This window comes from Struthio camelus, chromosome 13, assembly GCF_040807025.1.
Source record: "Struthio camelus isolate bStrCam1 chromosome 13, bStrCam1.hap1, whole genome shotgun sequence".
In the NCBI taxonomy this organism is placed as follows: Eukaryota; Metazoa; Chordata; class Aves; order Struthioniformes; family Struthionidae; genus Struthio; species Struthio camelus.
The window spans coordinates 2,433,635-2,455,709 of NC_090954.1; the positions used below are offsets into that span (position 1 = coordinate 2,433,635).

The following is a 22,075-nucleotide window of genomic DNA, read 5'->3' on the forward strand; positions in this document are numbered from 1 at the left end:
ATTACGGAAGCAGCCTTTGATTTCTAGAGAAGTGCAGTGGAGACTTAGTCTTGGCTCAGGCCATTATACGTTTTACTGCTTTTGAAATTAAAAGGCCACATCCTTGCGTCTTTGCTACCTACTTCTGCAGAAATGCTGACTGGGTGAGGAAAATGCCCAAAGATTAAACACAAAATTTACTGGAAACCTCTTCCAGAAAGTCTCATCAAATGGCATTTTTTTATCAGTTTCAAAAATCACACTACACTGTTCATTTCCTTGTAAAGAGATGATAAAATGGTAGAGGACTGGTCCAGAAGCACTTAGAGATTCTCTGAGACATCAGGACAATGAAGACACATCTCTATTTTATCTTGCTGGCTACAAGTGTCTGCGCTGCTCCCCAGATGAGCAGTATAGCTGAATTACTGACGTTATTAGAACAAATTTATAGCTCAGTGGCAGAGGACACTCAGGTGAGTTCCACTTACACTCTTCTAGTCTGAAACCTGAGATATTTAATCTTGGTAATATTTAATCTTGCTCTCTGAATACTTTTATTAAAAGTTGAACAATCTATTAGTGTGACATCATATTTTTATTATATTTAATGCATGAAGAAGATATTTGAAAGTCTTAATACATTGTTTTTCAGAGTCTGAGGATTGAAACTCCACTTCATATAGACGTAAGTAAAACTTTTTTTAAATAAAGTTAACCTTTTCATAAATTTAGTCATCTGAAACGAAGAGAGAGTCTTAAACCTATTGTCTCCCCAAAGTACTCAATTTGTATTTAAGATAATAGTTTTGCACTTTAAATGTACTTTTTATGTAAATAATTATATTTTAAAGGAAGATATAATAATTACAAAGTTATTAAAAACATTCAAATATGAGTCAAAGATATGTTGTGACATAAAAACAGCCAAGGACAGTAGTAAATCTTGGCTTATGCTTTTATAAACCTTCTATGGACTAACATATCCACATCCACTAGTGATTTTGTGAATCATCCTTTTTAATGAAAGGCAGTTAAAAAGCAAAGAAGAAGCAGCTCATTGCCTGTTTTTGCTTGCCCATCTGCATCCTGCATGCACAAAGACTTTTTCTCACATCAGAATGTTTAGTCTACTTTTAGAAGTGGATTTTTATTTCATTAGCATTAGTAACAGGATGAAATAGTTGTATTACCACATTTTGCCTGAATGATGTTGTTTTAAAGTCTTCATGGCTTGAGCACAAGACACTAACTACTATGTATCTGTTTTATGGCACCTGTTTTAAAGGAGAGGTTGAATTCCTCTTTCTTCCTTTGCCACCCTCTTTTGCATCTCCAATAAATTTCTCATGTTCTCTGGTAGTTCAAAAGAGCCGTATTAACTCTCTGTGTAAAGGCTGTTTTATTTGCAAGTTGGCTTTTTAATAACCTCTTTCTCTCGATGTGGACACTGCTAGTAAGATCTTATTCTGCTGTGCCTCACCCGGCAATCTAGATTTACCGTGAGAACGCGTTCCAGCCCAGAGCTTAGGTGACATCACGGCCGGGTGCCTATCTGTGAGGATACGGTCCGAGGCGCTGAGGAGCAGAATAACTCACAGCTCCCACCTCAGCCAGGCAGGGCAGCTTCTGGTGGCAAACCCAGCCCGCTTCTTGCAAACCAGGTCTAAAGCCCTCAGCTTTGTCACTCCTCTCTGTGTCGCTGTGGGGAGTTTAACGGAGAACGCTCTCCTCCTCGGTGCAGGCTTTGGGGCTTTTTAGCCTCAGGGTTCTTAGGAATGGGAAAAAAAAGCAGGACGAGCTCGCTCGAGCTCTCCCCGGCACGTGCGGAGGAGTCCCCGCGCTCCTCCGCCGGCCAGGGCTGACCGTCACCAGCACACCGGCAGGAAAGCTGCTGCTCTCCAACCTGTGTTCGGGAGTAGAGAACACACCAAACCATGCGTTATTTCTGCATGTGTTGTTTCTAATTCATCCTTTGCAAAAGCATCCGGCTTCCCAAACAAGGCCTTGGGAGAAGCGATCTTTCTAGGCATGTTGTCCCACTGCCAGGAGGGGCTGACAGCCAGCCACATACTGGACAAGAGCATCATAGGAATGACGCTGGCCTTTAGCGGCTGTCTGCATTTCCTCTGACGTCCACTAATTAGCTTTTTTGCTTTATTTTCATCACCCTCTTCTCCCATTACACCTCTCTCCAGTCTGTTCTTGCCTCTGACGGTGGTTTCCTCATCCTCCTGTCCTTAGCTGAGCTCTTTTAAAACAGTCCCACATCAGCAAGTGCAACTGTCACCACTCAGCTCTGCTGCAGTCTTGTATCCTTTTTAACCATTCTTGTCTGGATTTGTGAGGTCTTGGAGACAAATACCAGCTACAGCTGCTGGGCTGGAACCGGCCAGCTCCAGCAGTCCCAGCTTCTAACATAGGCAGCTTCCCGCATGCAAACTGAAGCCATAAACCCTAATTATCTGCCAACACAAGCAGTCAACATAATGAATCAAACTGGTCTTCAAATGGCCATAAAAGAGAGGACTAAATTTGTAGATCATTATAAGGCTCACCAGGACATTACAGAACATACTAGCGTCTACCAGATTTCCATCTGCAGAGTAAGTAATCATGCACATACATAAATTAAGCACGTTTGCCTAAATCATTCGCAAATATGAGTCCAAAAGTCAGTAACACAATTTGTCACCCAGCTAGCTGAATATAAATCAAGATAATTTTTAATGAACTAGTTGTAGCTCACAGTTACAAATTCCTGTGTTTCAGTTTCGTTATTTCTTCCATCTTAGAATGCAAATTGTGTGAACAAAATCTTTGAAGGAACAGAACTGTTGAAAAACAAACTTGATATGAACAAATTCAGTGCTTTTTTCCAAAAATTTGAACGACTGAAGCAATCACTCACACCAAGCCTGGGAAAAGAGGTAGGAATTTATTTCTGTTATATCGTTTATCAGAGATCATGCAGCAGGGCAATCGGTTAAAAAGTGGTCCACAACTCACAGCTGCACCCTCATTGCTACCCAAAAGGGAATCAATTTTGCTTAGTAGGTGGAGGAAGAAACCCTAATATATGGAAGAAGAAACCCTAGCATTATTTCACATTTCTACCCTTTCCTTATTCTAGTCTTCAGTTTGACCCATCTCTAAAACAAGGATTCACATACATCATTGGCATATTTATAGTTTAAGGAAAATTTATAGGATGATTTCAAGATAAAAAAATTCTACATAATTGTTAAATATTAAACAATTTCATTGTCTTGATTATTTTTCAGGAGGAATGCCATACAGAAAGAAAGAACCCCAAAAGATTCATAGAAAAACTGACAACATTCATCAGAAAATCATCAAAAAAACCAAGAGCGTAAAGTTATTAATTTCTAGGATTGCCGTAGGATTTAAACAAGCAGTAAAATGTATATTTGTTTTAGAAGTCCTCTTTGTGTTAATATCGAGAGGGGCACACCTCCAGTTCCAGTGGTTCTGTATTTGGTCATGTTTGAAATGTAATCGCTGAAATTATCAATGGCAAAATGTCACTCGTATTTGCAGATGAAAATTTAGATGCTTGTTAAAGCAAAAAGTCCAGAGTCTTATGCAAGTACTTGACTACTCAGAAAACTTTTTAGTTTCATGTGGAAAGGTCAAGTTTAGATTTGCTATATTTAATTTCAAAACAGTTACAACAAGAATGAACATGCATGCATGTAAGCAAAAGCTACTGGTTCCTAATACCTACCTTATCTTAGCATATGGCACTGGGGGCTTCACAAACTGTGCCATAAATATTGCACGATATATGGAGATGTGATATGACTATATTTCCTTTGCTGTTTTTTTAAGATCGATTTTTGAGGAGGAACAGTTTCACGAGGGGACAGCGTGCATCCTAGCAACACATGTTGAGAATCCTTTCAGGTTTAAGGTCAAATCTTTGCTAGAAATTTTCGCTGATACTACACAGTCGCAGTAGAATGGGACCCACAAATGGGTATTACTCAATGATTTGTTTAGAAGAGCAAGAATCCTTGTATAGACCAGTAAACCAGTACGCAGCTGATGTTGCTAAAATAGTTAATTTTGCTCAGGGAACCGGTATTGGCTATACTAGTAAAATCTCACCATTATAACGTCTGTCTGTGATGGAAAGGACTAATCAGTACAATTATATTAGCAAAAATTTTCTAGTACAGAGTTGGCTTTGCCCCTATTCTGAAACCAGGATGACCAGCAAAGTCATGTTGACCTAATATTTCACCTACTATGTTTTGCATAAGCTTAGCTACTTACACATCGCTTATCAGCAAGGAGTACAACAACATTGCACTCATGCCTACAGGATTGCCTTGATTTAGTATGCTTAGCACTCAGCCCCAAATTTTTCACAACCCCTGAGAAACACATCCTGAGATTTTTCTCTACCTGCAGCTTTATTAGGATCAATCTAAATTTGGTGACTACTAGTTGTAAGGATGGGGGCATGCACCACTTCGAGAATTAATATTCCTTCCTAAAAAATAATGGTCATGACAGAAGTGTTTAGATCAATCTGAATTTATTTTTATGTTGTCAATTAAATTATATTACTTCTACAGATATATGTATTTCAGAGAAAATATTTATTCTGTATTTTTACTGCTTTTAATAAGGTGAATAAATGTGCATCTCTGCGCTTTTTCCACAAATCTCCTCCAAGCTATTCCCATACTCGTGCAAACCTAGCCACCGCCAAATATCTGATCATCAGCAGAATTAGATCCCTGAGACGAATGAGCTAACATATTGCTAGGGCTATTTCTAATGGTGCACAAGTTAAAAAGCAGGGATGCAAGAAGATCCTTTAAGGTGCACACCTGAGTAATGGAGCTCAGCCAGCACCTCTGGCTTTGCTTTAACAGAGCTGTTTAGGAGACAGGATCACAGAATCACAGCACGGTTGAGGTTGGAAGGGACCTCTGGAGATCATCTAGTCCAACCTCCCTGCTCAAGCACGGTTGCCTAGGGCACGCTGCACAGGACTGTGGCCAGACAGCTTTGGAGTATCTCCAGGGAAGGAGGCTCCACAACCCCCCGGGCAACCTGCTCCAGGGCTCTGTCACCCTCACAGGAAAGGAGTTTTTCCTCACGTTCAGACGGAACTGCCTGTGGTTCACGTTGTGCCCGTTGCCTCTCGTCCTGTCACTGGGCACCACGGAGAAGAGTCTGGCCCCATCCTCTCGACACCCTCCCTTCAGAGACACATACACATTGATCAGATCCCCCCTGAGCCTTCTCTGCTCCGGGCTGAATAGTCCCAGCTCCCTCAGCCTTTCCTCATCTTAGGAGAGATGCTCCAGGCCCTTCATCATTTTAGTAGCCCTTCGCTGGACTCGCTCCACGACCTCCATGTCTCTCTTGTAGTGGGGAGCCCAGAATTGGACACAGTAGTCCAGGTGAGGCCCCACCAGGGCTGAGCAGAGGGGGACGATCACCTCCCTCCACCTGCTGGCAACACTCTGCCTCATGCACCCCAGGAGACCATTGGCCTTCCCGGCCACGAGGCCACATTGCACTCCCAGGGCCTTCTCGGCAGAGCTGCTTGCCAGCAGGTCAACCCCCAGCCTGTCCTGGTGCCTGGGGTTATTCCGCCCCCGGTGCGGGACCCTGCACTTGCCTTTGTGGAACTTCAGGAGGTTCCTCTCCGCCCGGCTCTCCAGCCTGCCCACGTCCTTCTGAATGGCACCACAGCCCTCTGGTGTGTCAGCCACTGCTCCTAGTTTTGCATGATCAGCAAACTTGCTGAGGAGGCACTGTGTCCCTTCGTCCAGGTCACTGATGAATGTGTTGAACAAGACTGGAGCCACTACTGACCCCTGGGGGACACCTCTAACTACAGGCTTCCAACTAGACTGCACCGCTGATCACGGCCCTCCGAGCTCTGTCACCCAGCCAGTTCTCAATCCATCTCACTGTCCACTTATCTAACCCACACTTCCTGAGCTTACCTAGGAGGATGTGGTGGGAGACCGTGTCTAAAGCCTTGCTGAAGCCAACGTAGACAACATCCACTGCTCTCCTCTCATCTGCGCAGCCAGTCGTCCCATCATAGAAGGCTACCAGGTTGGTCAAGCATCATTTCCCTTTGGTGAATCCGTGCTGACTACTGCTGATCACCTTCTTGTCCTTCACATGCTTAGAGATGGCCTCCAGGATGAGCTGTTCCATCACTTTTCCAGGGATGGAGGTGAGGCTGACAGGCCTGTAGTTTCCTCCTTCTTGCCCTCTTTGACTCCATTAGTGATCTACAGAGCACATAATGATGGCCCATGGAGACCAAAACAGTTGGTCATAGAAAAGCTTACTGGTTTCTTTGCCTCTTTTTTAACAATTAAAAGAGAAAGAGAAAGAATCCAAGCGACAGTCTTGGTTGTGCAGTCCAGCTGCACAACCGTGCTGTGGGGATGGCAGAGCTGGGAGCTAGGCAGCTCTTCTGTGCCCTCACATGCAGAGACCTGCCAGCGTCTGCACCAGCATCCCATCTACCGGCCACCCCTTCTCGCCTGCCTGGCTCCCGGCACGGGGGCGGAGGAAACGAGGAACTGATGACGTTACTCATGTATCTACATTTGAAATACTCATACAGACGTCTCCTCAGACCCACAACAGAAATTATAGTCTTTGCCATTCACAAATAAACCTTCATAAACAATGTGCCTTTAGTAGAAAATGTTGCTGCCCTCCTCCTGGATGCCATGCTGAGTTTCTTGATGCTCACCTAAGCTGGAGCTGGGTTGTGGGTGGGGGCAGAGGACTTGGGGGAAACTCAAGAAAGCCCCTCTGTGGAACGAGTGTTGTGGGTTTGATAAGAGGCGGTAGGAGGTTTTCTCCTCCAGAAGTAAGCCCAGAGAGAGCAGCTGAAGTCTGAGAGGCCAGGCCAGGCACTGAGCACCGCTACACAACTGCTCAGAGCCTCAGAGGAGGGAGGGAAAAGACCCCAGGGGAGGACATCCCACCCACTGGGTGGAATATGCTTCTGGCAAACACGCCGTTATTGAATTCTGTGAGAATAAACATTTGGATATAAGATGCCTGTCAGAGGGAGGACAAGAAATAAAGAATTTAATTAGAAAGGTGTTTCAGATTTTTTAGGATTGTTGCAAGGGTATTAGTGACTCAGGCTTCAATCCTGCTGTTATCCGCAACGGAAGAAATCTCCCATGCTAGGGATTCCCCGGTGGAGTGATTCGTGTATCCGTGAACCCCACACAAAGCAGCATGCTGCTTGAGATCAGCAGGATGGAGCTGACCTCTAATGCTCTAATTGCTCGAAAAAGAATTCCCTATTTGGATATCCTCCACATTACAGCTCTGTATTTCACAATTAGCATATCAAAAAACATTGGAAACAGGATGTCAGAATGAAGCACGTTTTGCTAATAAAGCAAGGGAATCGAAAGCTGGGTACTGGCGGCAGGTTCCTCCTACGTTAACTGCACATCACTCGGAATAAACACAGTTTTCCCTGGCCCTAACAGGACATTAGAGAGCCAACCACAATTATCACGATTTGCAAGTTGCAAACCAATAACACTCCAAGCAGGCAAGGAAAATTAATATAGATTAGAATTGACTGAAAAAAAAAAAATCCAACATTTTGGTCTGATTTGGAATAAGACAAAATCTCTGAACTCTTTATATGAAGAAACACTAACGGAAGATCTGACTCCGACGTGTCAGGACGCTCCGTTTCAGGTTGACCCCCGCTCTTCCTCCCTGCAGTGCGCCCCAGGCGCTGCGCCTCGGCTCCCTCTGTGTTTCTCCACGCTCCCAGCCTCCCTGGCAGATCCTGGTCTCCCTCCTGACCAGCCCATCCGCCACCAGCCGCTGCCGTCACTGTGCGGTGGCTGGTGGAGGAGCTGCTCCCACTGAACGTCAAGCCTGTGCAGGAAGGCAGGACCCTGATGACCTGGGAACTACAACTCCCATGAGACACCAGAGGTCTCTACCTTAGCATTTTAATCAACTTCCGAGCTCTATTTTTCTCCTTTACGCATCAGATTAGGCATCAGAATCAGGGACAGCTTTGGCCGAGAGGGACACTGGGTTGGCCGTGGCACAGCTGCGACGGTCTCACACCGCCCTCCAGTGCGGCATGGCTGATGCCTGCGGCGCACGGATCTGCTCGGGTTCGGTTCTTCCACCTTCCGCTGGGTCTGGCCCAAGGCAAAGGCCCCGTTGCGGGGGTCTCTCTGCGCTGCGGGGTGGTGCAGCCACATGGGACCCCCTAATGCAGAGCTCCCACCGCTTTGTTTTCCCATGCGCATGACAAACTCAGTGCATCAAGTTCAAGGACATGGCAGAAGGGGCAACGCGCCAATCGGATAAGAGAAACAATAAAAGAGCCTCCATAATTCAACAATCTGATTGAAAAAAAAATGGCCGAGGGAAATCTTGAAGGGGAGGATTTCACTGGAAAAGGAATACTTGTTATCTTCTTTTATGTTCTGTTTTACCTCTGCAAACTGTCTGGAAGCTCCTTGTTCTGGAAGGGGTTAAGAAATAGTTTATCCTTAACTTTTTACCCCTTTTTTGCAAATTATTCCTTAGACTCTTTTAGCCTGCACAACAGTGATTCTGCTTTTAATCTGCCAGATTGGATTTGGACACCATTTGGACATGTGAGCTACTGAGAAAGGGATTCGTAGCCGGAGAATTTCCAACTATTTGATTTAATTGTGCTGAATTTCCTGGGTCTGACACCTCTCAACACCACGTGCCGCTGCCCAACTCCTTTTTCCTACACATCACCAGAGATCTCTGCTGAAGCACGGGCGAGAATATATGTGATATCAGAAAAAACATGCAGTAGTAAAGCATGCCTTTGTCGCATTGATACTTTTCTTTCCCCCTCTGTGTTTTCAACAGTTATCAGCCAGCTTTCACGACCAGCCAACTCTCACCCAGCTTTCACAACATAGCTTCATCAGATGGCGTGAGCGAGCGCGGCTGCTGGCAAAACAAGGATTGATGGGCAAAATGATTATTTATACGTTACTTGGGCAGGAAAGGCCTCGACCTACCACACTTGTCACTCTGTTCCTGTAACCCAGCTTCCAAAAGGCAGCCGGGCAGACGACGAGGGAGCGCCGCCCGCCTCGCCCGCAAAGCCCCGGCTGCCGGCAGCAGGTGGCAGCCGGCGACCGCAGATCCCAGCGGCGGCAGCAGCGCCCTGGCCCGGGGCGGCTGCGCGGGGCCGGCGCCGTCCCTGCCGCGCAGGTGAAGGGGTAGGTGCCTGCAGCCCTTCTGCAGCCCTGGGACTGTTGTGTTGGTGGAAAGAGCGGGAGGAAAAGAAGAAATGAGGTGCGTGCTAGCAAGGGATGGGGTCCGCACACTTGATAACCGCGCTGGAACGGGTCTGGAGAAAGGATGACCCGCGCTGCCGGAGATCGCCGCAGACCGAGGCCAGGACCCGCTTGCTGCGGCTCTTTCCTTTTCTGGGCTGTCGATACGAAGCCGGACTCCGAAACGCACCTTCCTCTCAACCCTTATGTCTTCGCAACGAGCCTTTGGCCCGACAGTCTTGGAACCGCAGCCTTGGTGAGCGGCGGCTCCCGCGGGCGAGGACGCCTCGGGCCAGCTCGCGCCCTCTCCCGTGCCGCCGGGCCCTCGTGCCAGTGCAAACGCAGCCTAGCGCCGTTAGTCCGGCCTGGGACACGACCGCTCCGAAGAAAGGCAACGATCTTTAACTGCTTTTCTGGCTTTGGCCGTGCAGTTTCCCCTGACCACCTCCCTGCTCCCGGCTCTGCCGCGGGCTTCACGGCGCCGCTGCGCTCTTCCCCCAGCCAGACCTTCACAACTGCCATTGCACGCATTGACTTTCCCCTCCGTAAGGAAAGATAAAAGGTCCTTTCCCCGCCTAGAGCGGCTCAGAGGGGAAAGGACCCGGGACCCCTCCCCGACCTTCCCTGGGCGCGCTGGCATTTCCGTCCTGCACCTGCCAGGCGATGCCGTCGTCTGTCCTCGGCCCCGCAGCAGCACGCCGGCGAGCAGGCGGCATCTCACAGGGTCGAGAGCAGCGGGAGGGAGCAGTCAAACTACCCGGTGGGATCCCGCACTCGCGCGGGATGGGTCAGATAGGAGGAAAAAAAAAAAAAAAAAAAAGTCTTTTTTGAAGCAGAAACACATGCTGACTAGTCTGACAAAGCTAAGGATCCCCTGGATCTCAGTAAAACCCTTCCAAAACGCCATGTAAAACCCCTGCTGATTCCCAGCAACAAGTTTTCAAGCGCTTGGCAATGAAGTGCATCAACCCGAACGCTTGCGCGGGGCTGGCGGCAGTTGCGACCGCCACAGCGAACGGCACGCTGCTGCCTCTCGCGGACTCAGCGCCCATTCCCAGGCACCTCACCCCAAACCCAGGCGCTGCCCTGCCTCCCTGGTCCGGCCCCCCACGCCAGAGAGCACTGCAGGCAGAAGCACCGCCACCGGAGCCAAGGAGCGGCTGGCTTTGAATAGCACAAAGTCATTTCTGAAGAGCTAAACTGTGCCAACAAGCAAAAAATAAGTGAAAAGTTGATGCTGCACTGCTACAGCCTTGAAAAGCAGAAGGCAGTTTCTAAGTATTACGCTAAGAGCATCAGCAAAACACCACCAACAACACAAGAAACCCTCCAAAAGAAGCTCCTCATGACACTGCCTCTTCTAATATTTTGATCTTTGTTCATATTTTTATTATTTTCTGTATTTCTTTTTACCATTTATTATTGGATGCTATGCCGGCATAAAGACCGCTCTTGCCGCGTTTCTACATAGTTATACCTATTTTCCTTCCCGGGATCTCTTATTGAACTAGCTCTTCCCGTAAGACAGGTGAATGCTGCTGCTGCCTTGCTTCAAGGTGCTCCGAGCAGCACCGGGAACGGCGCGCAGAAGCGCCGGCTCCGTCTTCCCTGCTCCAGGCACTGGATCCCTTTTGCTTCGGCGGGAAAAGACTTGCTCTCAGAGCAAGCCAAGACAGCTCTCTAGGAGCCGGGAGGCGCTCAGAAGCGGGGGACTGGCATGTGCCGACAGCCCACGTCAGCAGTTACGTTAGAACTCTAAGCAGAGAGGATGAAGGGGGAAAAACAAGCACTTACTCCTTTTTCAGTCTACATTCTCATTCTCGCTGTGAAAGAATGACGCTATAGCACTCCTTTAACCTAACTGAATGATTTCACAGTATTTCTGATTTATTAGAGCTAAGTCCCATTTGTGTTTACTAGGTAACTATAGTAGCACCTGCCTGCCCAACCCTGCTAGGTGCCAAGGTTTCCAGCCGAAAGGGCATGGCCCGAGCTGAGGGCTGCGAGCAGGGATGCAAATCATCCCCATTAGGATGGGAATTGTGTTGGGTTCCTTGGCACCAACACTTTGCCTCAGGTTTAATTGGCGCAGGAAGGATGTGTCATCCTAAAATATAAAGTAATTGACTAGAAAACAAGCGTTCATTAACATAACAAGCACAAACCCATTGACACAGCATAAAAGCCTGTTAAACGTACACATACAAACGCTTACTGCGAAAGATCGCGCGTGAGACTTCACTTGGCTCAGGGCGCACGTCTCAGAGGAGCCGGACGGGACGGGACGGGACCGGACGGGACGGCAAGGCCCTGGCCGCGCTCCCCTTCTCCAGGACCCCAGCAAACAGCGCGCGAGTCACAACCAGCGGTACACGAGCGGGGAACGAAACACAACAACGGAAAGCGCCAGTGACAGAACAGTCGGCAACAAAGAAGTTAAACCATTCTCCATCAGTCAGGCAAGCGTGACAAGCCAAACATCAGCAAAGGCAGGAGCTTTTTACTTTAAAATAGCTAGCGGATTTAGCTGACAAGCAGAATCCTAGTCATTTTCCCCCAAAACTACTACTTCGGTTAAGCACTCCCCCAGGATCCATCCGGATCCCTTTGCAAGTGTAACGGATTTCAGCTGTATTCTAAATATTGCCTTCTAGTTTCTAAAAGGTTCAAAACAATTGTCTCATCCAGCACACCCAAGAAGAGTCAACACATCCTTAACGTAAAGTGATATTCTTTTACTTTAATTATTATTTTTATGCTTCGTTTTATATTTTTACACTAATTGATCCTGGTAACCATGAGTTACTCATTTTCAGAGCAAGATACTGTATTTCCTATAGCAAATAACAGCAGCTGTCTATAAAATCATGATTTTAGAACTCCTATGTGCCTTGGAGAGGATAAATAGTGACCAGCTGCTCATGGCCTCTTCCAGCAATGGACTAGGGCCCATCGACTAAAGCTTGTGAGATGCAGGTTCAAAGCAAAGGAGCTGGAGGTGTTCTTCACACAATGCACAGCCTGGAACATGCACGTGGAAGAGAAACCCGTGGAGGTTCCTAGACAGACAAAAATGTCCTGGGGTGAACTTAGAGGCTGGGAGAGCATTAAGAGGCTGGGAGAGCATTAAGAGGAAACACCATACACACTTTCACCCATTTCTAATCTTCCTTAGGCATCAGCTTGGGGTCCCTGCTGGAGGCACTGGGCTAGGTGGTGGCAGCCCCTCGATGCGAACCAGCCCACCCGCTCATTCGTTCTGGTATCACGCAGGAAAGGCAAGGGCACTTCTTGCCTTCCCGAGATGGTCACCATGCCCCTCCGTCCTGCCGCGCTAAGCCACAGGGTTTAGGGGGCCTGCACCGCGCCTCTGCCAGCCCCGTGCACGAGCTACCGTCTCCGGTGGGGGCAACCTCAGTCTGCAGCCCTGCGCTCGGCAGCCGCCCACGACTCAGGTGCCTCGTTGCCATCGCGGGACAAGCCTGCAAAGGGGAGGCCGAGACAGCACCTCAAAGGCAGTCCAGAGGCAGTGGGCCAACCGCCCAGAGACCGCTCGGAAGTCAGGTAGCGTTCTGCAGAAAAAGGCTGACGTTATGCTCCTCGCTGGTCGTTCTAGGACACAATTTACTGATAGGAGCTAAACTTCTGGGAGGGATACCGTGGATATCATAGTGGCTACAACTTAACCGTGACTGTGGCTGGACGGCCAGGCCAGCTGTGCTCTGGAGATAGCTAATCAGCAGGATTAGACAGGAGATGTTTCTAAGCGCGCAGATGGAGCGTAGCGACGCTGCCGAGTCAAGCGCATCGCCGTGAGCGCGTCCTTCGGAGACGGGCGTAGGACTGGGTTAAACCGTGCCAGCCGGGCTCGCAGGGGACCAGCTGCCGGAGAGCTTGAACCGAAGGCACACAGAGACTAGCTCTATAAAAATCCGACCAGCAAATTTAGTTTAGTCAGGAGTTTGGAAACTACCCCCCTGACATTAGCATGTCAGGAAGACTCCTCGCAGGAGACAACATAACATGGTAAAGAAAAATAATAATAACGGTAAGGGGCAAAACCCAATTTCTTCGTGCATCTTGTCAGAGACCATCGCCGGGCCCCACGGCTGCGGCGCACAGCTGGGGCTTGCGGGCAGCGCCCCTCGGCGCGCCCTTGTCCGCGGCGCTGTAAATCCGAGAGCCCAGAGCAGCGCACGCCGCCGCTGCCGCCCCGGCGGCTTCGGGCGCTGTTTTATCCCCGGGGGGGGGCAGAATGGTGCCCACCCTCCCCCCTCGGTGGCAGCATCCAGGTGCCACCGGGGGGCTTTCCCGGCGCGGGCGGGTTTTCCCGGCGCGGCGGCTGGAAGTCCCGGCGCATTCCTGCCCCTGAGTCACGGCCGGAGCCCGGGATTCCCCCGCCGCGGACCCCCCCCCCGCCGCCGCCCCCCCCCCCGCCTCGGCGCGGACCCCCCCTCCCCGCCACCGCGGCGCCCCCCCGCGGCCGCACCGCGCCGCGCCGATTCCCGGAAGCGGCGGGGCCGCCGCCGCCGCTCCCCTTGCGGGAAACCGAAACTCGACGGCGGCGGCGGCAGCGGCCCGGCCCCGGCGCACGCAGCACCGGGCGCTCCTGCTTCGGGGCACGTCGGTGCTGGAGCTTCCCGCCCCCGCCCCGCTGCTGCCGCGGGTGGAAGGGCGATGGGAAGCCGCCCCGGCAGCCAGCGGACCCCTGGCCCACCTGCGCCGCAAAGCGGGGCGACCCCGCTTCACCCCGCGGGTCTGTTGGCACTTTAACGTGCTCTGGTTTATGTCGTGCCGCGCCGTCCGTAAAGCCAGCCTGGAGCAGGGGCGGAAACCGCTGGCTCAGCCCCGACGGGCCGGGAGCCCTTGCCCCCGTCACCCGTGCAAAAGGGCAACTTCTTCGTTCCTCCCAGATAAGTCAGCAATTCTGCCATTAAAAGAAGCGAGCGGTCATGTGCTTCCCGCAGCACACTGGCAGTATCCGTAGTCCTGCGAAGCATGACTCAGATGTCAAACACATGCCGTGCCACACGCTGTGGTCCCCCGGAGGGACAGTCTCCACTGCAGTATCACAAACAGTTAACAAATAATACAAATAAAATCTCTGCTTTTTTCAGAGGTCATCTCCACCTGGCAGGCAGGGAAGGCGACGCTGTGCCAACAGGCTGGCAGCCAGGGCGAGGGGCATCATGTCAGGCAGCTGGTGCCCACGAGGTGTTCCTTCTTCCAGAGCCGCTCCGGCCCGGCCCGCAGCTGGTTTCGATGGGCAAGAAGATGTTTTGGACCCTCCGAGTTTGTCTGTGCATTAGCCAACATAGGAAACTGCTCAGGAGGGCTTTTCCCCTCCGTTCCTTGGCGGAAGGGCGAGGATGAGCTCTGCAGCAGATCCATGGAGGCCCTTCTAGCAGACCGGAGACGCTCATCCACATGGCTGTTCACAAGCTCTCCAGCATCCAGCTGGGTACTTAGCTCAGCCTTTCCCCATTACTTTCCCTTTTCTGGAGGGGAAAACCAGCGTTTGTACCATCCTCTTTTGGAGGATCTAAAAAGCAGTGCCCAAAAATGGCCGCTGAAACTGGCTCAGCTCCAGTTCAGCTAAACTGGCGTTGCGCGCTGGGGACCTGCCTTGGCGCAGGGGGACAAGGCTACACTAACGGCCATGCAGAAATGAATTAAATGATTATTCCTGAAGCATCACATCTCACTCTTGCCCACGTGACATTAAACAAACTGCGTTATTATCAAATAAGGCCGCTGTTCTCACCTTTGGTCTGTATTTGACTAGATAGGTTTGGTGGTCTGCATCCAACAGCAAGTTAATATCTGAACAGGGCATAAACTCAGATGTTTTAACAAGTCTACTGCTTGAAGAGCAGCGTTTTCACTGTTTGCTGTAGTTTCACTAGGAGGTTCTAGGCACAAACCCACCGGTTCCTTCACAGCTCTTGTGCCAAGGCCTTACAACAGAAATGGGGTTTGAGTCCTGCAGCACATGAGCAGAAGCTTCCTCAACATATGAAGAGCTTTCCCAGCTTATCCTGACCAAACGGTCTTTGGTGTCCTGCCCCTTGGCTCTTACCTGTGTCAAGGAGACAAGCCTTACTGCGTTCCAGCATCTGCAAGACCTTCCTTTTAGGCAGCTCCTCTGCACTGTGATGGGGCAGTGATTTTAACAGGATCGCTTACCCACGACATATTTTTTCCTTGCAGGCTGTAGCTACCTTTGGTTTAACTTCTGCTCTTCAGATGGGTCACAAGGGAATTAATTCAAGCACATTAAGTTCAAATTGATATTCTGAGGGCATATAAAAAAATCCCTAATACACAACTCACCTTTTTTCTACCGAGGCAAGCCAAAGGAGCTCCAACAGCATCAATGGGACTTTATCAGCGTAAAACGAGAGGACTCCCCATTTGACCTCATCAGGGCTAGCTGCCAGGAACTGAGGACCACAGGGCACCGCAGGCCAGGGTGGTCCTGCTGCTGCCCTTTGGACGTGCAGAGAAGAGATTCACCCTTCTGTGAGTGAAGCCCCTAGAGGCAGGACAGAGCTGACTTTCTCCAGCCGTTGGTGGGGCGGCTCAGGATATTGCAGGTCTGCACCCTCGTTAGGCAAACTCCTGCCAGGTGTCGAGGTGCTTCGCCTCTCGCGGGACCAGGCCCACTGGCAAACTTCACTTTCCTCTGCAAGTTTTTCATGAAAGGTCTGGCTCCTCCTGCAAGGTTGGGAGAAAAGCAAAGAACAGGGGTATTCTGGAGACACAAGTAAAATTCTTTGAATTTTCACTTTTTCCTACCCAATTAAGCCCATAATGCCATTTTATTTTTAGTTTAAAAATTCACAATGTTATCAACTGAGGGAACTGAACTGATTTCAGGAGAGCTTGGATTAGGTGCTAAAATAGATCTCTCAGATTCCAGGAAACTGTAAACGGCCCATCCCAGGATATATTTATTGTAGCCTGCAGATCAGAGCACTCACTAGTATTACCTCATGCCAGCTGGGCAGAGTTTCAACATTTTTCACATTATTTTCCTCCATGTGCTTCAACCAAACTTCCTTTCTGTAAGAGAAGCATTTATGAGAAACAGAAACAACTTGCAACAAGCATTGCAATCTCAAGGCTACAGGCAGAGAAGCAGCTGGTTTTTTGTTACTAGCCTTTTCAGCTTTTCAGCCTGGTACCCTACCATTGCACAGCAGCCTTCAGCCCTGCCTTAACCCCTTGCAGCCCAGAGGGCGCAGCGGGAGGCACGCGTGCTGCCTACGGGCCGGGACGCTGGATGGTGGCTGGGTGCTTGTTATCAGGGAGCCAGCGTATCCCTGGCTCAGCGAAGGCTGCGCACCAATGTGATACGCCTGGGTTAGCCACTGCAAAGGGAGCTAACGGGTTCTGGGTTTGATGGGGAAAAGGGAGGAAGCAAGCAGGGAAGGAAATGAGAAAGGGTCTGCCTTAGAGCTGGTCTCTCTAGGATGGAGGGAGATAGGACCGCACAGGTAGGCAGCGATGAGAAGAGGTGGGGAAGGGAAAGGGGATGAATCCGAGGTCCGGGAGCCGCAGGCTGCTGGGAGGGGAGCGGCGCTGGAGGAGTTTAAAAGAGCAGCAGGTAGCAAGGGAAAACAAAAAAGCTGGGCCCCCAAAAAGCTGGGCCTGGAAGGACTGTTGAGTACTGGTGGGCATGGAAAGGTCACGATACGCTGATGGAAGGAAGCAGACAGAGCAGCAAGGAAGCAGATAAGAGGGTCTCGCTCACCACCCTCCCTCTCTTCCCTTCCACAAAGCCACGCTCCATCCTGTGGTTATCGACCTTCCCTGCCCGAACACGGCACCTCGGGCCCGCTCCCTCCCCAGGGCTCACTGGCATCTGCCCGAGGCAGATTTCTGCGGCAGCCCTCCCTCGTCACCAGCGCCCGAGCAGGGCTTCCCCACCGCAGACCTTCTCTGCTGGTCTGATTCAAGCGCCAGGGAGAGGAGAGCTCCAAGCAAAGCCTGCCGTAAGCGCTTGGCACAATGCACGCACTTCACGTGCAGCAGCTGAAGGCCTTTCCCTCTGCCCATTTTAAAAAAAATATCCTTACAAGCGCTACCTCTCCATTGAGAATCGTGAAGTCTGGACATAGACGGGTGGAGGATCCCTCTTGTCACCCATGTTCCATAAATCACATCACCCAGCTCCCACTGCTCCTTTAGTCTCAGCTTTACTGCGGGGTTGGGTGTTACCCTCCGTGAACGACTCCTTGGCTTGGCCAGCAGACCAGCTCTTAGAAAAGCTACGGCCAGCCCTGCTCTGCCACAGCTACCCGGCGCAATCCGCAGGAAACCGCTCTGCCCCAGGCTTTCTGGTACAGGATTTTGACAACGTTTACAAGTCTAATTCCTAACCATTTCTGTGAGAGGTAAATATCCAGCCTCCCCATCTCAGCCCAAGCTCATTCTTTTTCCACACATTAGGGATTTGAAATCCAAGGGTCATCTGCCTTATACGTACCTCATGCACAGCGCAGGGTGAAGGAGCCTTTGGCGGGGAGCTTGTTAGGAAGCTGGCGGGCTCCTTTACTGCTGCTCTGGCATATAACTTTACCTGGAGGAGAATGCAAAATAAATGCTGGGTGCATTTCCATTCTAGATCCTGGGATGCAACTTCTGCAACCGCATCGGCACTGGAGCGTGCGGGTGTCCTCCCCTTCGCCCCCGCAGCGCTCCCAGCTGGGTCGGGTGCTGGCGGTTGGCTGCGGGGTGGAGCGCGGCAGGCCTCCCCTCCGCTCAGAGGTAATCTTGCTCGGGGGGAAAAACAGTACAGCTGTGCGGCACATGAGATGCAGAAGATACTCTTCTTCCACTGCAAGAGAAGCAACCTCTTCTGATTAGCTCTGGCCTGAGTTTGGCCTACGAATGGAAGAGAAACTTTGTGCCACTATTTTCACTAGGGAAGGGAGAGCGGTGCCATGAGCTCGGAGGCAGCAGTTTCGACTCACTGGTATGGGATGCCTCTGAGAACTGCCCCTTTCGCATGCACATACAGCCCCGTGGTAACCGGCACAGTCTCTGGCACTATTTCTGTAGCACAGGAGCGAAGCCACCTTTAACTGCTGTTTATGGCAGCTTAACCAACCATAACCGTTGAGACAGGAAACAAAGAACTGTATTTCAGCCAGTACACCCAATTCACAATCCTCTGTTCTTGTACAATACACCAGGAACTTTGCAGCTGATCCCTAGCAGTTCCTGGTTGTTTAGTGTTACTTGAAAAACAGTCCTCCTAGGAGCACCTTAATTCAGGACGTCACTAACTGAGATGGAGAGGTGTCCGCTACGGTATCATGAATTCCACTTGCTGGACCACTGTTGGAGTTTTGTTCGGTTTTAAATAAAAACACTATTAAATATTTCCTCTGGATTATGGAAGCAGTCCTAGACTTGGGATCATCTTGAATTGGGTAAATATGATTAAATGTTTTTAATGACCTGCTTCTCTGTGTCTCGGGTTACCATTAAAGAAGAGAATTAGCAAATCACAGGGGTAACATGAAAATGAATACATTAGAGACTGCAAGGTGTACAGAACCAAAAGGCCACCCAGGTCTTATCTAAGGTAAGATTGCCATTAAACAGAGTGCAAAAGAGGACTCCGGCTCTGCGAGGGCACCAGAGATATTGGAATTTGTGGAACTTCTCACTAAGTGATAAACTGGGTGGAGCAGAATGTTTTTATGGCCAATCATCTATTTGCTTCTTGAAGTGTGTTGTTTACTCATTGCTCATATTTTTCTGTAAATACAGGGTAAACTCAAGTGTGTAGTCTTACTGTATTACATATGTTATTTACTCCCATTAGCAGCTGCAAAGTTTGCTAGCGTAATAGTATAAATGGGAATAAGGAGTAGGTTTTGTAACGTTAGTTTAAGGAGAGCCTGATACATAAGAGCATAGGTAAGAGACAGGCTGTTATTTCCTTGTTTGAGCTGAGAGATAACCAAGAAGTAAACGAGCAGAAAGCATACAGCTCCGGCAGGTCCCTCTCCACAGAAATCTGTGTGCAGATCGGGGACAAAAGAGAGATATAAAGATCAATTAAGTTGTCTATCACATTGAGTGGGATCTTGATGGATTTAATTCAGCGGAAAGAAGTGGAGATTCGGGGCTAAGGCTATTAGCCTTCCTTTGTGCACGTCTAGGTGTATTCGTTTGATGCCTGATGCCAATATCTTCTGATAATAAAAACCGAAAATAGTCCATAAGTAACACAACAGTATCCAAGTCATATATCAAACAAGACGTTGTTCAAAATTTAGTCCTTTAAAGTACTTAAGATATCTTTACCTTATACACATGCTGTCCCACCAGACCAGGAAGCTCAGACCGAATTTTTCTTAAAGGTGCCTGAGAGGGAAACAAACACACCATGGGAGGCTGGAGCTTGTAAGGAACTACAAGCTGGTCTTTTATCTACACTTAGGTTGTATAAAAGGGGTTGTGACTATTTCTGTAGATGACTTTTGCATTGGAACCTCAAACACACTCTGTCATCCCCTTTCCGGGTTACATCTCTATGTTATGTCTGACTACTATTTCTGAATACCTTACACGGAAAAATGACTTTATGCTCTCGCACGGACTATGCATTGTACACATCCTCGGGCTATCCCTGCCTTGGCCGTCTACCTCTCTCCTTCTCTGATTATTTGTTTAACCTGCCTAGTATTTATCTACGCTGTAAGTGCGCTGGGGAAGGGTGCCTGCAAAGGCCTGCCTGGAGGACGCCGCTACCGCACAAGAGCATGAAACAGACAAAAATGACTTTAGCGAAAGCACTGACACTTACAGGGTTTTTGTCTTTGTTTTTGCTTTCCTGCCTTTAAATCCAGGTTTGAGGTTTTCTTTAACTTTTATGTTACAAAAATGAAGAACACCTACAATGGAGTGGCCAAGACCAGACCTCAGTTGGGAGTTTTTTGAGAAAAGGCACTGAAAGGAGACTAGATTACAGCTGTGATTATGCCAAGGAGCCCAGTTTAGGCTGTCCAGGCTTCTAAATGAACTGCAGAGAACAGCCAGTCAACGTACGTGGTACCGCGTTTTACCACAAAAGTCATCTGCCGAAAGCAGAGGGGACCTGTGTCCTGTGACTCAGCTGCGGCGCAGCGTGCCCGGGGATTGCTCGGGGGACTCCGGCGCCCTGCTGCTTTTAGCCACGCAGTTAGTGCACGTTCGACAATGGCAGCACTACACTTCTGTACGTCTGCTTGCACCATTTGGAGGAGTCAGGTGGACACCGGACAGCTGGTTGCACGCCGGCCACCACATGCTACAAAAACATAAATGTAGAAGAGATGATCAGCAACATCCCTGATAATTTTCACATGTTTCATTTCATTTGATATCAACTCTGCTTCCACCACCCACCATTGCTCCTATTACTCCAAGCCTTACTGCATCCCTTCTGGAAATGACTGGCACCCAATAAATAAAAATACAGGTTTGGACCCCCTTCTCAATAGGAGACAGTAAACGAGAGTAGTTTGGAGTCGCTACCGATCTGGGGTCCCGCAATTGCGTTGCGTGGGACTCGGCAGCTCAAAGATGGCACTGAGAGACGGAAACTTCACATCAAGTTCGTAAAGAGCAGCCCAAGTCCTGGCCGAATTCCCGTTTGGCTAAAAATAGTCTCGGCTGGAGCCTGCATTTTACTTACTTCCTTTCCTAATTTATTAGTGTCACTATGGGCTGGCAAAAAATCTTCAAGTCTTCATGTTGGGGTGCTCATGCCACATCGGTGGCGACAGCCACTCCAGGTGGCTGCTCCTCTGCTCCAGGAAGCGCATCAGGGGGTGACAGTGCCGGCCCTGCTGCCAAGGAAGCATGTGTCATGGGGCTGAGCATCCTGTGGGGTGTGGGACCCTCATCGGCTGTAGGGCTGAGCCAACGAGGAAAGGTATGCTGCTGGACCTTGTACTAACAAACAAGGAAGGGCTGGTTGGAGATGTGAAGGCTGGGGGCAGCCTTGGCTGCAGTGACCACAAGATGGTGGAGTTCAGGATCCTGCGAGGAGGAAGTAGGGCAATAAGTAGGATCCCAACCCTGGACTTCAGGAGAGCAAACTTTGGCCTCTTCAGGGATCTTCTTGGAAGAATCCCATGAGATCAGGCTGTAGAAGGAAGAGGGGTCCAAGAAAGCTGGTCAATATTCAAGCATCACCTCCTCCAAGCTCCATAACAGTGCATCCCTATGAGCAAGAAGTTGAGCAAAGGGGGCAGGAGACCTGCACGGATGAACAAGAAGCTCCTGGCAAAGCTCAAACATAAGCAGGAAGTGTACAGGAGGTGGAATCAGGGACAGGCCACTTGGGAGGAATATAGGAACGTTGTCAGAGTATGCAGGAATGTGACGAGGAAGGCTAAGGCCCTAAGGCCCATTTGGAATTAAATCTGGCAAGGGATGTCAAGGACAACAAGAAGGGCTTCTTCAAACACATCAAATAGCAAAAGGAAGACTAGGGAAAACGTGGGCCCGCTGCTGAATGGGGCAGGGGTCGAGGCGACAGAGGATACAGAGAAGGCAGAGCTGCTGAATGCCTTCTTTGCTTGAGTCTTTACTGCTAAGGCCAGCCCTAAAGAATCCCAGACCCTGGAAATCAGGGAGAAAGTCTGGAGAAAGAAAGACTCTGCCTTGGTCGAGGAAGATCAAGTTAGAGATCATTTAGGCAAACGTGACACTCACAAGTCCATGGGCCCTGATAAGATGCCCCCCACGAGTGCTGAGGGAGC

The 22,075-nt window shown here is 49.6% G+C and overlaps 1 protein-coding gene across 1 annotated transcript; it reads left to right on the top strand.

Moving 5' to 3' along the window:
• The first annotated feature begins 329 nt into the window (after positions 1-329).
• On the top strand, positions 330-3,356 carry LOC104147040 (interleukin-5). Its single transcript, XM_068960104.1, has 3 exons — positions 330-455; positions 2,775-2,909; positions 3,264-3,356. Exons 1-3 carry the CDS (start codon positions 330-332, stop codon positions 3,354-3,356), a joined length of 354 nt encoding a protein of 117 aa, XP_068816205.1.
• The last annotated feature ends 18,719 nt before the right edge of the window (positions 3,357-22,075 follow it).

What these genes read in the sequence shown, in the direction of transcription:
- LOC104147040 (XM_068960104.1), top strand. Translation starts at nt 330, where the DNA reads ATGAAGACACATCTCTATTTTATCTTGCTGGCTACAAGTGTCTGCGCT. An exon ending in CAGTGGCAGAGGACACTCAG is followed by an intron (nt 456 to 2,774) that starts GTGAGTTCCACT and finishes CTTCCATCTTAG; the next exon opens with AATGCAAATTGTGTGAACAA. An exon ending in CACCAAGCCTGGGAAAAGAG is followed by an intron (nt 2,910 to 3,263) that starts GTAGGAATTTAT and finishes ATTATTTTTCAG; the next exon opens with GAGGAATGCCATACAGAAAG.